The sequence below is a fragment of the Taudactylus pleione genome, unplaced genomic scaffold (assembly GCF_031769625.1).
Source record: "Taudactylus pleione unplaced genomic scaffold, aTauple2 ptg000019l, whole genome shotgun sequence".
Lineage (NCBI taxonomy): Eukaryota > Metazoa > Chordata > Amphibia > Anura > Myobatrachidae > Taudactylus > Taudactylus pleione.
In genome coordinates, this window is record NW_028284421.1 from 5,173,680 (window position 1) to 5,185,736 (window position 12,057).

Here is a 12,057-nt window from a genome sequence, read left to right on the forward strand (position 1 = left end):
CATGCAGTAATGCCCTATATAACACATTATGCCACAGGCAGTAGTGCCCTATATAACACATTATGGCACACACAGTAATGCCCTGTATAACACATTATGCCACACACAGTAATAGCCTTTTTAACACATTAGGCCACACGCAGTAATGCCCTGTATAACACATTATTCCACATGCAGTAATGCCCTGTATAACACATTATGCCACACATAGTAATTCCCTATATAACCCATTATGCCACATGCAGTAATGCCCTGTATAACACATTATGCCACATGCAGTAATGCCCTATATAACACATTATGCCACAGGCAGTAATGCCCTGTATAACACATTATGCCACAGGCAGTAATGCCCTGTATAACACATTATGCCACAGGCAGTAATGCCCTGTATAACACATTATGCCACAGGCAGTAATGCCCTGTATAACACATTATGCCACAGGCAGTAATGCCCTGTATAACACATTATGCCACACGCAGTAATGCCCTGTATAATACATTATGCCACACGCAGTAATGCCCTTTATAATACATTATCCCCAATTCAAATTACGCCACACAGTAGTCCCTTATTCATGTTATGACACACAGTAGTGCCCCTTTTACACAATGCCCAAATTAGTGCCCCTTATACACAGTGCCCACAGTAGTAGTGCCCCTTATGCAATGCCCACAGCAGTGGAGCCCCTTACACAATACCCTCATTAGTAGTGCCCCCAGTGGTAATGCCCCCTATAGTATTGCCCCTAGTAGTAATGTCCCCAATAGTAGTGCCCCATTGGTAATGCCCCCTATAGTAATTACACATAGTGCCCCCATTAGTAGTGCCCCCATTGGTAATGCTCCCTATAGTAATGCCCCCATTAGTGGTGCCCCCAGTGGTAATGCCCCCTATATTAATGCCCCAAGTGCTAGTGCTTCTAAAATACAAACCCAATACTTACGTTAAGCCTCGCTCCTGCGTCCAGTCCGACCGCTCCTCGGATCTATGGGAGAGAAGTCATGACGTCTCTCCCATAGTGCTCTCTGCAGAAGCAGGAGCTCAGGAGTGAGCTCCAGCTTTCAGCTGCCGCTGCAAGGAAGGTGCCAGGTGCCCACTGGTAACAAATCTCAGCAGGCGCCCGGCAAATGGAGCCTCCCTTCAATGGCCCTGATAGCCCACCCCTAGAACCATCCCTCATCAGAGATGTGTCTATTGTGGCATTATGATCCTAGATTTTCAATCCAACACTGAATTTTCAATTTATGTCTGCATTCGCTTTAGATTTTCAATGTAAAATGTTTACACGCAATGACTGTCATAAGTGCAATTGAGCTTTTAATAACCTATTAATTGAAAAACTAATATGAATGAACAAACTGTTGATTTATAGTCAATGTGCATAAAATTAAGCATTCTGACACTTTCAGACTCCCGATCCAGCAGCAGAAATCAAGATTCTGTCTGATCAGAAAAATGAGCTGGAAAAGAAGCTTTGTGACCTCCAGAAAAAGCTTAATGAGCAATTTAAGGTACTAAGGCACGTTCCTATTTCACTGCCATATAGGTGTCATTATTAAATACAGATGTGTCCTATCCTTTTTGAACTTTGACGCTCCACCACAGGTAGTGATTTCCAAGCTTTCTAACTTCTTTCTTAATTTAGCGTCTGTGTTGCATCACGGCTACATCCAAAGTCACTTGTAGTGTACTAGGTATTTAGAATTAGTATTTTTGTTGCAATAAAGTTGGTATAAACTCACAGATTAAGCACAATGCTGCCTGGTGGGATCATGGCACGGCTCACTCATATCGGTCCTCAGTCTTTTGCATTTTTAACATCCAAGTCGTGCAGCTGCTGCATGCAGTGCCAGTGCCGGTATCCAGGGAACTTGTGCATTGTACCTTTGCCTCATTAATGCGTATATGACACACATTTGGTAGCTGGATGCTTGGCACGGCTTAGTGGCAAAATCTGTGGCACACCAAACTGGGCTATTTGGTGTAACTTGAGGATAGGTGGATGTGGACACATCTGTACCACTTTCTGAGAATGCAGCCTATCCATTCACTATGAGCTGCTGACACATCTGAGACACCTTTATAAATGGTTTATGCTTTGTTGCTGGAACATCAGATGTGTGTAGGGATCCAGTGTCATGTATTATGAAGTATTCTCACTCTTCATTTTGGTGCCTGTTTCCGTAAAACTGATAAACCTGCTGCCTATTAATAACAATAATTCTATTTATGCAGCTGCAGTATGTGTAAATTACAGAATAATATGCTAGGAGTGCCCATATTGGGCTATATTAGGTATGGGGAACCTCAGGCCTGGGAGCCATAGAAGGCCCCCGTAATCATTTGGTCTGGCCCTCTGAGATTTTTTCTGCTAGCCTCATCTGGCTAGCAGGGTGCCCAGAATGGCACCCTGCAGCCAGAATCTATGCAGCAGTGCCGCCTGGAGCGTCCTTAGGGCACTTCAGATGGTCACAGCACTGCTCTTACAGCTCTCCGGAGCATCCTCAGGATGCTCCGGGCATTGCTGTAATCACCGGCGATTGTGGCCACGCCCCAAGTGATGCCACACAGAGGGGGCCTGGGCCTTACCCGGCCCGCAAATAATATATATATAAAAATGGCCCTCGGCAGAAAAAAGGTACCCCACCCCTGGGCTATATGGCAGGCCATCCTTAGTGACCATGAGTTGATAATGATGTTAGATCTTTGTTATGGTGCATACACACGGTCAGATTTGTCAGACTTGTCAGATGAACGACTGAACGATTTTACCAAAGTTTTGAACGATTGAACGATTTTTGACTGCATTAAAATGAATGGAATCGTCCAAGTCTGACTGCAAACCCATCAGATGTCAGATATCGTTATCTGACAAACGGGAACGCGCATCGTTGATCGTCCATCATTCAGGCATGTCAGATATGTAAGATTTTCCTTCAGATATGAACGACTGAACGATTTTTAAATCGTTATCGTTCATATCTGAAGGAAAAATCTGACCGTGTGTATGCACCATTAAGGTTTTGTGCCAACTATTGAAAAATGTTTGTCTTTATGGCTTTATTAATGTTGATTTCTACTTATCCCATTCTTTCTACCAAATGCATCTAGAATCAGGAAAACAACAAAGAAGAGAAGAAAAAGACAAAGGCAAACATGAAAGATGTCCAGGAACAACTTGAACACACTATGGAAGAAAATTTAGTTCTTCGTGGGAAACTGGGGGAGAGCGAGAAAGAATTAAGAAAACATTTAGAAGAGTAAGTTTAACTTAAACATTCATATATTGTTGTGCCACATTCCTGGTCTTTATATGGTCTGAGGTACTGTTTTCATAATGGATAAAGTGATGTAACGTAACAAACAAACAAAAAACGATACACTTCCAGCAACTTTCCCAAAGACTTTATTTCAACATTGGTGGCGTGTCAGTTTAGGGTTCTGTTTGTCATTTCTATTGATTGACAAGTTCATCAACATACTCCGGTGTATAATAGTGCACATTGGAATCATACCATTGGGTGCTTACAGGGCAGGACTGTCTGCTCAATCATCTTTTCATTTACAGCTAAAACTAATATTTAGCTTCAATTTCCATTTACTTTGTTTAAAAATATATTTACAGTAACAACTTCATCTTATTAGTAAGGTCCATTGGGGACAGGGGTACTTGCCAAAGAGGCGTCTACAGTGTAAATTACAAAATTCATATATCAATAAGGTATAATAAATATAGACAGATGGGTAATTACTTTTTAAGACTGAAATGAAAATGTACATATAGTTGGAGCAGAAAAATAAAAAGTCTAGAAGAGGCGAAAGAAATATGGAAATAGTATTTTTAGCTGAAATGTTCCCCTGATTTATACGCTGTATACTTCCTGGATGTGGATCTGGTTTTTCATTAGTGTGCAAGTAACCCTCCTCACCTACAGTATATTGTAAATCTTAAAAAAAAAAAAATAATAATAAGTATACTACCATTTTCATATAATTGAATAATGTATAAAGTATATTTGGTAGAACATAGTCTATTTAGTAAAGAGGCTTTCCATCCTCAGACCATAGTGTATTGGGTTTTGCAGACCTTACTGCAACTTTTACTAAATATACTGATTTATATTTCCGTTACCATTGACAAGTCTTTTATTGTTTTATTGATTCAAGGATAAGTTGTTTGTGTTCTGTTTTTTTTTTTTTCTTTTTTTTTTCTTTTTTTTTTTTTTTTTAGTAGGTATGAATCACAAATGCTCTGAGAATACATCTCAGACTTGGGTGATGTTGCTTAATTAAAAACTTATGCACAAACCAAAAATGTAAGGTAATCTGATGGTAAACTAATGAGAACTGCCCAGCTCTATTTGATAAATTATAACCAAATTGGCCTTACATTACTGTATGTCATGTGTCAGCTTCTGGCTATCATTTTATTATATGCACTGATATGCATTGATAGCTAGCAGCTGATTGGTTGCTATGGACAACTTCTCCACCTTGTTTAGAAGGTTTTGCTACATCTCTTGTTGGGCCTGATGCCTGAAGGACTGGTTGTGTGCAGTTTTATCCTGCAAGAGCATTCACAGATCCAGTTCATCTAAGAAGCTGAGCAACCAAACCTGCAAGTGCACAAATGGCACAGTGCTTTTGTCTAATCTACCAACTAAAGTAGTGGTTCCCAAACTTTTCTGAATCACGGCGCTCTACAGTATCAGCATTGTTTTCACGGCACCCCTAAATTTAAGTTTGTTATTGAGAAGTCCAAAATAAAAAGTATTAAAGTGAAGTAAATTGTGCTTACTGGTCATCCTTAAGCTGGCCACACACTAGACCAACATCCAACCGGCCAACTAGTTGATTGGTTGGAATGAAATCTGGTAACGTATGGGAGTAAATGATGATCAGCAATTTGCTACTAAATGGCAGAAAACAGATGAAAATGGTCGTCAGACAAGTTTGTTAAATGTTTGATCAAAACAATTTGTTCAAACAACAGTTTTTAGTCCATTTTCCGGCGTTTGGGAGCAAATTGCTGATTGTCATTTGCTTTCATACCTTACCAGATTTTCATTCCAACCAATCAACTAGTTGGCTGGTTGGATGTAAGTTGGTCTAGTGTGTGGCCAGCTTTAGGCTCAGTTATGTGGTGGTGGACAGATTTGCACTTCTGTTTGCCCACATATTTACATTACATTGACCATAAATAATTTGATTCGGTGCTGGACCACCAACCTGAGGCTCCCCTGCAAGTGTCCCGAGGCACCCCAGGGTGCCACAGCGCACAGTTTGGGAACCACTGAACTAAAGCTTTCATTCGCTGTGCCAAGTAATGTCTACATGTAAGTGTCTGGTCACTTTTTATTTTTTATTTTTAATTGTTTCCTGACTGCCGCTTGTTGCCCTTGATAGGCTGTTTGAGCTGAAGATGGAGCAGGAGCAGTATCAGACGGAGATCAGAGACCTGCAGGAACAGCTGTCGGAGATGCATGATGAATTGGACAGTGCAAAGCGCTCCGTCGATGATGATGATGGGGAGAGGGAGGCTTTGATAGAGGTCAGTTCATGCAGATCATGAATGCAATTATGACCATACTAAAAACACAGTATATTTATATTGTGTATTTGTAATGAATACTATGGGGTATACTTACTGAAGGTCGATTTTAACCAATAAAGTTGTTGTGTTTCTGGGGCTAAATCACCCATTTACTAATGCTTAAAAAAAAAAAAAATCAAAAATTGTCTATTAGTAAATGTGTGATTTCGGCCCAGAAACACAACATCGATGTTGATTGTGAATTGTATTTATAGTCTACATTGGTGCGTTTTTGAAACTCAGTTGGACGCATTTATGATGTCAGGGGGTCACGAATGCCATTTTCTTCGATACATATTTTTCTATTTCAACTGTGTGTTTTTTTTTTTTTTTTTATACAGTGTCTGATTGGTCCCTCTTTGAGTATATACTGTACGTGTAGTTCTGCTCAAATATAAAAGTCCCACGGAGGACCTAAATAATAAACAAGGAATCCACTTTCACAGTTAAGTCTGAATCAGAACTCATAGGTTCTGGTAGATGGTTAAAAGTTTCGCCAGACAGTTCACATAACTCTTACATTGATAAATTCCAGGGTTTCAATTCAGCCAATCGGAAGCCAGTATATGAGTGCAGCTGTTTTTGACAAGAAAGTCACATAATATAATATAAGAATATTGGTCATAAGAAAGGCCATATAATATAAGAATACTGAGGAATTATTTGCTACTAAACAGTGGTTTCTATTTTTCAAGTAATTACTACTACTTGAATAGAAATTGAAATGTTACAATTTTGTATTTTTTTAACCTAAACTAACAGAAATGTTTTGTTAATGTATGTACAGTAGGTCATGAGTTTGGGAAAATGCATCATAACGGCAAGATGTCCCTTTTTAATATATGTACTATGGTGATAATAAGTTATATTGTTTCCTTTGGGTTTCAAAATCTATTTCTAGGTCAGGGGTGGGCAATAGGCGGCCTTCCAGCTGCTTTGGGACTACAAGTCCTAGTATGTCCTGCCACAGTTTCTTTTTTCTATCAGGGCATGCTAAAACTCAACAGCAGGTGGAGTGCCGTTTATTGCCCATCCATGCTCTAGGTCACAGGTTCCCAAACTCTGTCCTCAGGACCCCAAACAGTGCATGTTTTGCAGGTCTCCTCACATAATTACTAGTGAAATAATTAGCTGCACCTGTTGATCTTTTAAAACATGTCAGTGAGTAATGAGTACACCTGTGCACCTGCTGGGTGACCTGGAAAAAGTGAACTATGTGGGGTCCTGAGGACCGAGTTTGAGAACCACTGCTCTAGGTGCATGAAAAAGGCTCAATCTCATTTCATGGTATCAATAGATTGCAGAATTAATGTTTGTGTAATTGTACAGGCCTGGGTTATGGTAATATTCTTTTATGGATTCATTTATGAAGGTTTTACATTCTTATGACTTAAAATAAACCTCCCTGCAGTTTGTGTGTATTATTTTCTTTTCATTTCCGGGGATTAATTTTTAGGAGCTCATACTCATGAAACAAGGTGTCCAAGAGCTGCTAATTGCAAAAGAAGAACAAGAAGATCTGTTAAAGAAGAGAGAACGTGAACTCACTGCCTTAAAGGGAGCACTGAAAGAAGAGGTATCCACCCACGATCAAGAGATTGATAAGCTTAAAGAGAAATATGAGCGGGAACTGAAGAAGATGCGAGAGAGTCTGGAAGTGGCAATTAAGGTGACTCACACTATTGTTTCTACTTAATTACTTATTATTTCTTACTTCTACTTGGAAAGATTATTTGTAGCTATTGGTCATCATATTTGTGCAGTTTTGTATTCCCTCTATAGTCAGTGTATATTGCTATCTACACTTCACTCTGCACATTGTGGCTTTTATGCCATTTAAGGAACCAAATCTAAAATGCTATAATTTTATGTGTTCCTACTCCTACAAAGTGATTTGAAAAGTAGACCAAGGTAGGTATAAAATGATTTGCACAATCTACGAATATAGTGCTTCTGACCTACCTACTGAGACATCAGGGATGACTTATCAAAGGGCAAAAATGCCTATCACTGCTGAAAACGGGGCCTGTATCATATTGTCTTATACATCTAAGGGTTTCCGCTGGCAGTGACTTTTTTTTTTTTTTCTTTTTTGGAAGCTCATGTAACAAGTATTCTTTGAATAAATTTTAATGAATAACTTTTTTTCCAACTTTTCTTATTTATTATTTTATTTTTAAGCTATATATTTTTATCCCAGGGATAAGTTATTATTCTAGTTATATTAAATCAGCCATAATAGCGGTAAATGACATTTAGGGCATGATTAATAGTTGAACATCGCCGCTCTCAATGCTTGGAAATGAATGCGGACCTCCGTCTGTATTCAGCCTGAGTCGGACACATGTTTGCGACCGCACCGCCCCCATCCATCTGGTTGTGAAAGCAGCTGTCCGTATCATCAGCATGCATTTATATAAGCCTTATCCATGATCAGTCTGATGTCAGGTGTATCTCTGCACATGCTTGCCCCTGAATAACCCGAAATTCTGTTTACGTGCCCACAGAACACATATGTGTGAACGCCCATTTGCTGCCTAGTTACACCCACTTGGTTGTACGTCAACATGCGACTGAGATCCATACAACTCTGAGTGACCCGTAATTGCTCTTAGTTACATATGCAGGCCTCGAAGCATGTGCAGAGGAATTATGTGTAACTGTGACCCAGTGCCATTTGGAGGTTTCTGGGGTACCTCCTAGGTGAGTCAGCTCTCGGCTTATATATATTTATATAAGTGCTGTTATTATGCAGTACATTAATATGTAATTATATGACCCAGAGTGGGTGCTACTATTAGGTAGCATTAATTATTTTGGGGTGAGCGTTTGGGCGTGGGGCCCCCGGGGTTGCTCTGGCTGGGCTTATTCAGGGCATCACCACTTAACTCACATAGATACTTTTCCATCACCTTTTTATCTGTTTGTTTATTATTCATGTAATTTTATTTCTTTCTTACTATATTAACACTTATTGATTATCTTTACACATCTATACTTTACACTTCACTATCACCTTCTTACCTTCTTTCCTTTTTTTCATGTGATGCCCTGGGGATGGTCCTTGTCTGGATCTTTTGGGGTGCCCTGCGCCTCAGACGTGAACCCCTGAATGTTAGGGACACCGATATAGAGGAGCCTTGACGCTGGCCCGGCGCTTAATATATTTGCAAATGTATGCAACTAATACCTCTGAATTTCTATTATCATGTAGGGCTCAAGTATTTTTGCTGATATTGTTGCAGTGTGCTGGAGGGAACACCCTTTTCTTCTGTGCCTTGGTGATGAAGTCAGAGCCGTAGTGAGGGGTCTGCGAGTGGTGCCATCACCCAGGACGCAGGATCCTGGAGGTGGCACCATCACTGCCCCTGGATTTGGCTGGCAGGGTGCTTATAACAGCACCCTGTGGCCAGGAGTGCAGTGTCAGACACTCCTGGCAAACACCCTGAGCGTCTGAGCACCTCTACATGCTTCTCCTTCTTGTGGCCCCTCCCATAATGTCATGGGCTTGGGGGCGAGACCAGCGCAGGGCTCCGGACAGCACTGCTCTGGCATTGAATAGAGTCTGAAGTTAGTTGTGTTCCTGATAAATTATACATGATAAGTCTTCAGTTATTTATAGATGATTCCAAAGAGTAGAACAGAAACATACAGAAATGAATCTGAGATGTAATCAATGAGACATATCTAATTGTTCTATAGATCTGCTGAAATCTGAATAGTTACATTTCCAATCGGAATAAAAATCTTCTTAGCCGGTGACTCCTCTAACATACCACTTACACTGCTCACTGCGTTCCTGCACAGCTGTTAAATACACTTTATTATATCTTATCTTATGTACCTAGAAATGCTAAGCATGAGATTAGAGGTGCTTCAAAAACATTGAGCAAGAACTGGGTGAGTCTCCAAATGTTCACCTAGACATTACAAAAAGCACAGATGACATTGAATAGCCAGCATACAGGCGCGCACACAGGGGGTGTTTCTGAGTACCTGGAAACTGCTCCTGGCCCAGTGTCGGGCTGGGCCGGGGGGCAGGGTGCCTTGTGCCCCCCGGGCTGCTAAATAGCCGAGCCGCTGCTTCCTTAGACGGGTAAGGGACGCTGAGCTGCAGATTCCATGCGGACTTGCTGTCCGCATAGAATCTGCTGAAAATACCCTCCAAAATGGCCGCCGCCTAACAGGAGACAGACGCTAGAGGTGCTACTTGACCTCTAGTGTCTGTCAGGGAACACAGTGCATAGTAGTCGGGAGAAGATGCTGAAAGCTGCATCTTCTCCCATATAACCCCTGGCAACGAGCATGAAACCCCTGGCAATGAGAAGGTAATTGAAAAGTAATTTGAAGGCTTACTCTGGGGAATAAAATGGTGTTAGAGGCATAACTATATGTGGCATAATGTGTAATTAGCTGTGCGGTGTGTAGCATAATGTGTAATGGGCATTACTATAAGGAGGACAAAGGATGTAAACTGAGGGGGATGGAGGCGCATTTTTAACTGTTCGCGCTAGGAGCCAAATTGCCTATAAACGGCCCTGCATTAGTATTATCAAAATGCCATGGGGGGAGGGCGCCCAAAACTTTTTTTTGCAGGTGGCGAGCAAAATGTATAGTTACGCCATTGCCCTGCTGCGTTCCTACTCTGACTAGTTAGGCACAGTTTCTCCATCTAAACATGACCTCTGTAGCTGCGGCTCTGAATCTGAGAACACAGCAGCTCTCACTGATGACCCCACAACACTCCCATAACATGCCCATGAGACACTCTTTTTGCGTTCACTTCAGGTCACCCCCCAGGAACGCCCATCACTCTGCCGCTCCATTTTCAATACCATCTGATCCAATCGCAGCAGCATCATTGTGTATACACTCAGGGTAACACAATTCCCGTACTGGCTTTCTGAGGTTCTCGCACCTGCGCAGTTGCTAAAAATCACATTGTGCAAGTTTTATGCCCAGATGCCTTGTTATTTATATTATTTATTGTTATTTACATTAAAACACCTGAAGTACACAATAAAGTGTATATTGCAGGCTTATTCTGGTTAGACTATTTTGTCATTGGCTCTGTAAGAAATTATTTGGAAACCCCCCTTTCAAAATCCTGCGTTTGCCACTGGCACAGCTCAACCTATTATTTGTATGTGGTAACATTGTTTTGACCTTCATGCACAAGACATTACTAACAGGCTTCACAGTGAATAATATGGATTTATAACAAAAATGGGCAAAGCAAGATGATTTGTCAGCAACACATTGAAGGTTATTTACTGACAATGTGGTAATGGAAAGTAAGCGATACATGGGATGGGTATGGGATACCCGCGCCCAGGATCCCGGCAGTCAAAATCCATACGCCGGCATCCCGACAGGGTTACAATACCAACACTTGTCGGTCAGTATTCTAACCCTCCCTCTCATGTGCCTGACCCTATTCTCCCCCCCTAGTGCCTGAACCTAACCTCCCCTTCCCTGCACCCTAAACGTAACCCACCCCCCTTAGTGCCTAACCCTAACACTCCCCCTAGTGCCTAACCCTAACGCTAATCCTCCCCCCCAGCCTCCACTACTTAACCTTCAGGATTCTGTCGGTCGGGATGCCGGTAGTGTCGGAATTCCGTCGCCTGCATTCTGAGCGCCGAATCCCCGCCATCGGGATATTGACCGCATCCCGATTAGGATAGGAACTGATCAGCTTTGAATGATCTACTTCAACTTGAAGATAGAAAGAAAGTGTCTACTTTATTGCCCCTTTTCCCCTATACTGCAATAAGCACATACACAGATCAATGTAGGAAAATATTTATAGATAGCTCAGTGTTTGAGTATTATTGCGTCTTTGTTGTATTTTGTAGTAATACCACAAGCAGATGTAATTATGCATCTAATCAGGCTGGACAGGCAGGCTGTAGTGTGACTGATCAGATTGCTGTGTACAGATGGAGGCAGGTAATGGTGATAGATGATCTTGAGATTCGAGCAGCATTGTTAAGGTTGGCAGTGCCAGGTAAAAGATTTAAACGCATCCTTTAAGGTGTCATGGAAACTGGAATCAGCAGTTCTTGGTCTTTTCTATGCCCATAATTGAGAAGCTGTGGAAAGTCATACGTTGTATGATGCAGACATGAGAGTCGGTAGACATTTACCAGATTTGCTAGGAATGCAAAGTGTGTATATTAGAGTTACTTAGCATGATTCTTAATGTGCACGGTCTATTATGTTTGTACATGTTTAGCCCTCTTGCCTGTAAATGTATACCTTTTTTATGTCTATAAATAAGCCCCGTGATTTATTTCAAATATAGCATCAGATCTAATTGATATTCCATAAGACCAATTAGTCATTACAATCAAATAGTACAGTACAACTATCTGCATGAAGGTGGAAATAAACCAAATCATCCAGATGCATTATGTCACATTGTGTTCACTTGCCCCTTTGCCATACAAAAGCAAAA

The 12,057-nt window shown here is 41.1% G+C and overlaps 1 protein-coding gene across 1 annotated transcript in view; it reads left to right on the forward strand.

Moving 5' to 3' along the window:
- CGNL1 (cingulin like 1) overlaps window positions 1-12,057 on the forward strand; it is a 149,347-nt gene that overhangs the window by 61,437 nt on the left and 75,853 nt on the right. The window contains exons 5-8 of the mRNA XM_088445190.1: window positions 1,414-1,515; window positions 3,116-3,264; window positions 5,411-5,555; window positions 7,054-7,266. Coding sequence (XP_088301316.1) covers window positions 1,414-1,515; window positions 3,116-3,264; window positions 5,411-5,555; window positions 7,054-7,266 — 609 coding nt within the window. The remainder of the gene's footprint in view (window positions 1-1,413; window positions 1,516-3,115; window positions 3,265-5,410; window positions 5,556-7,053; window positions 7,267-12,057) is intronic.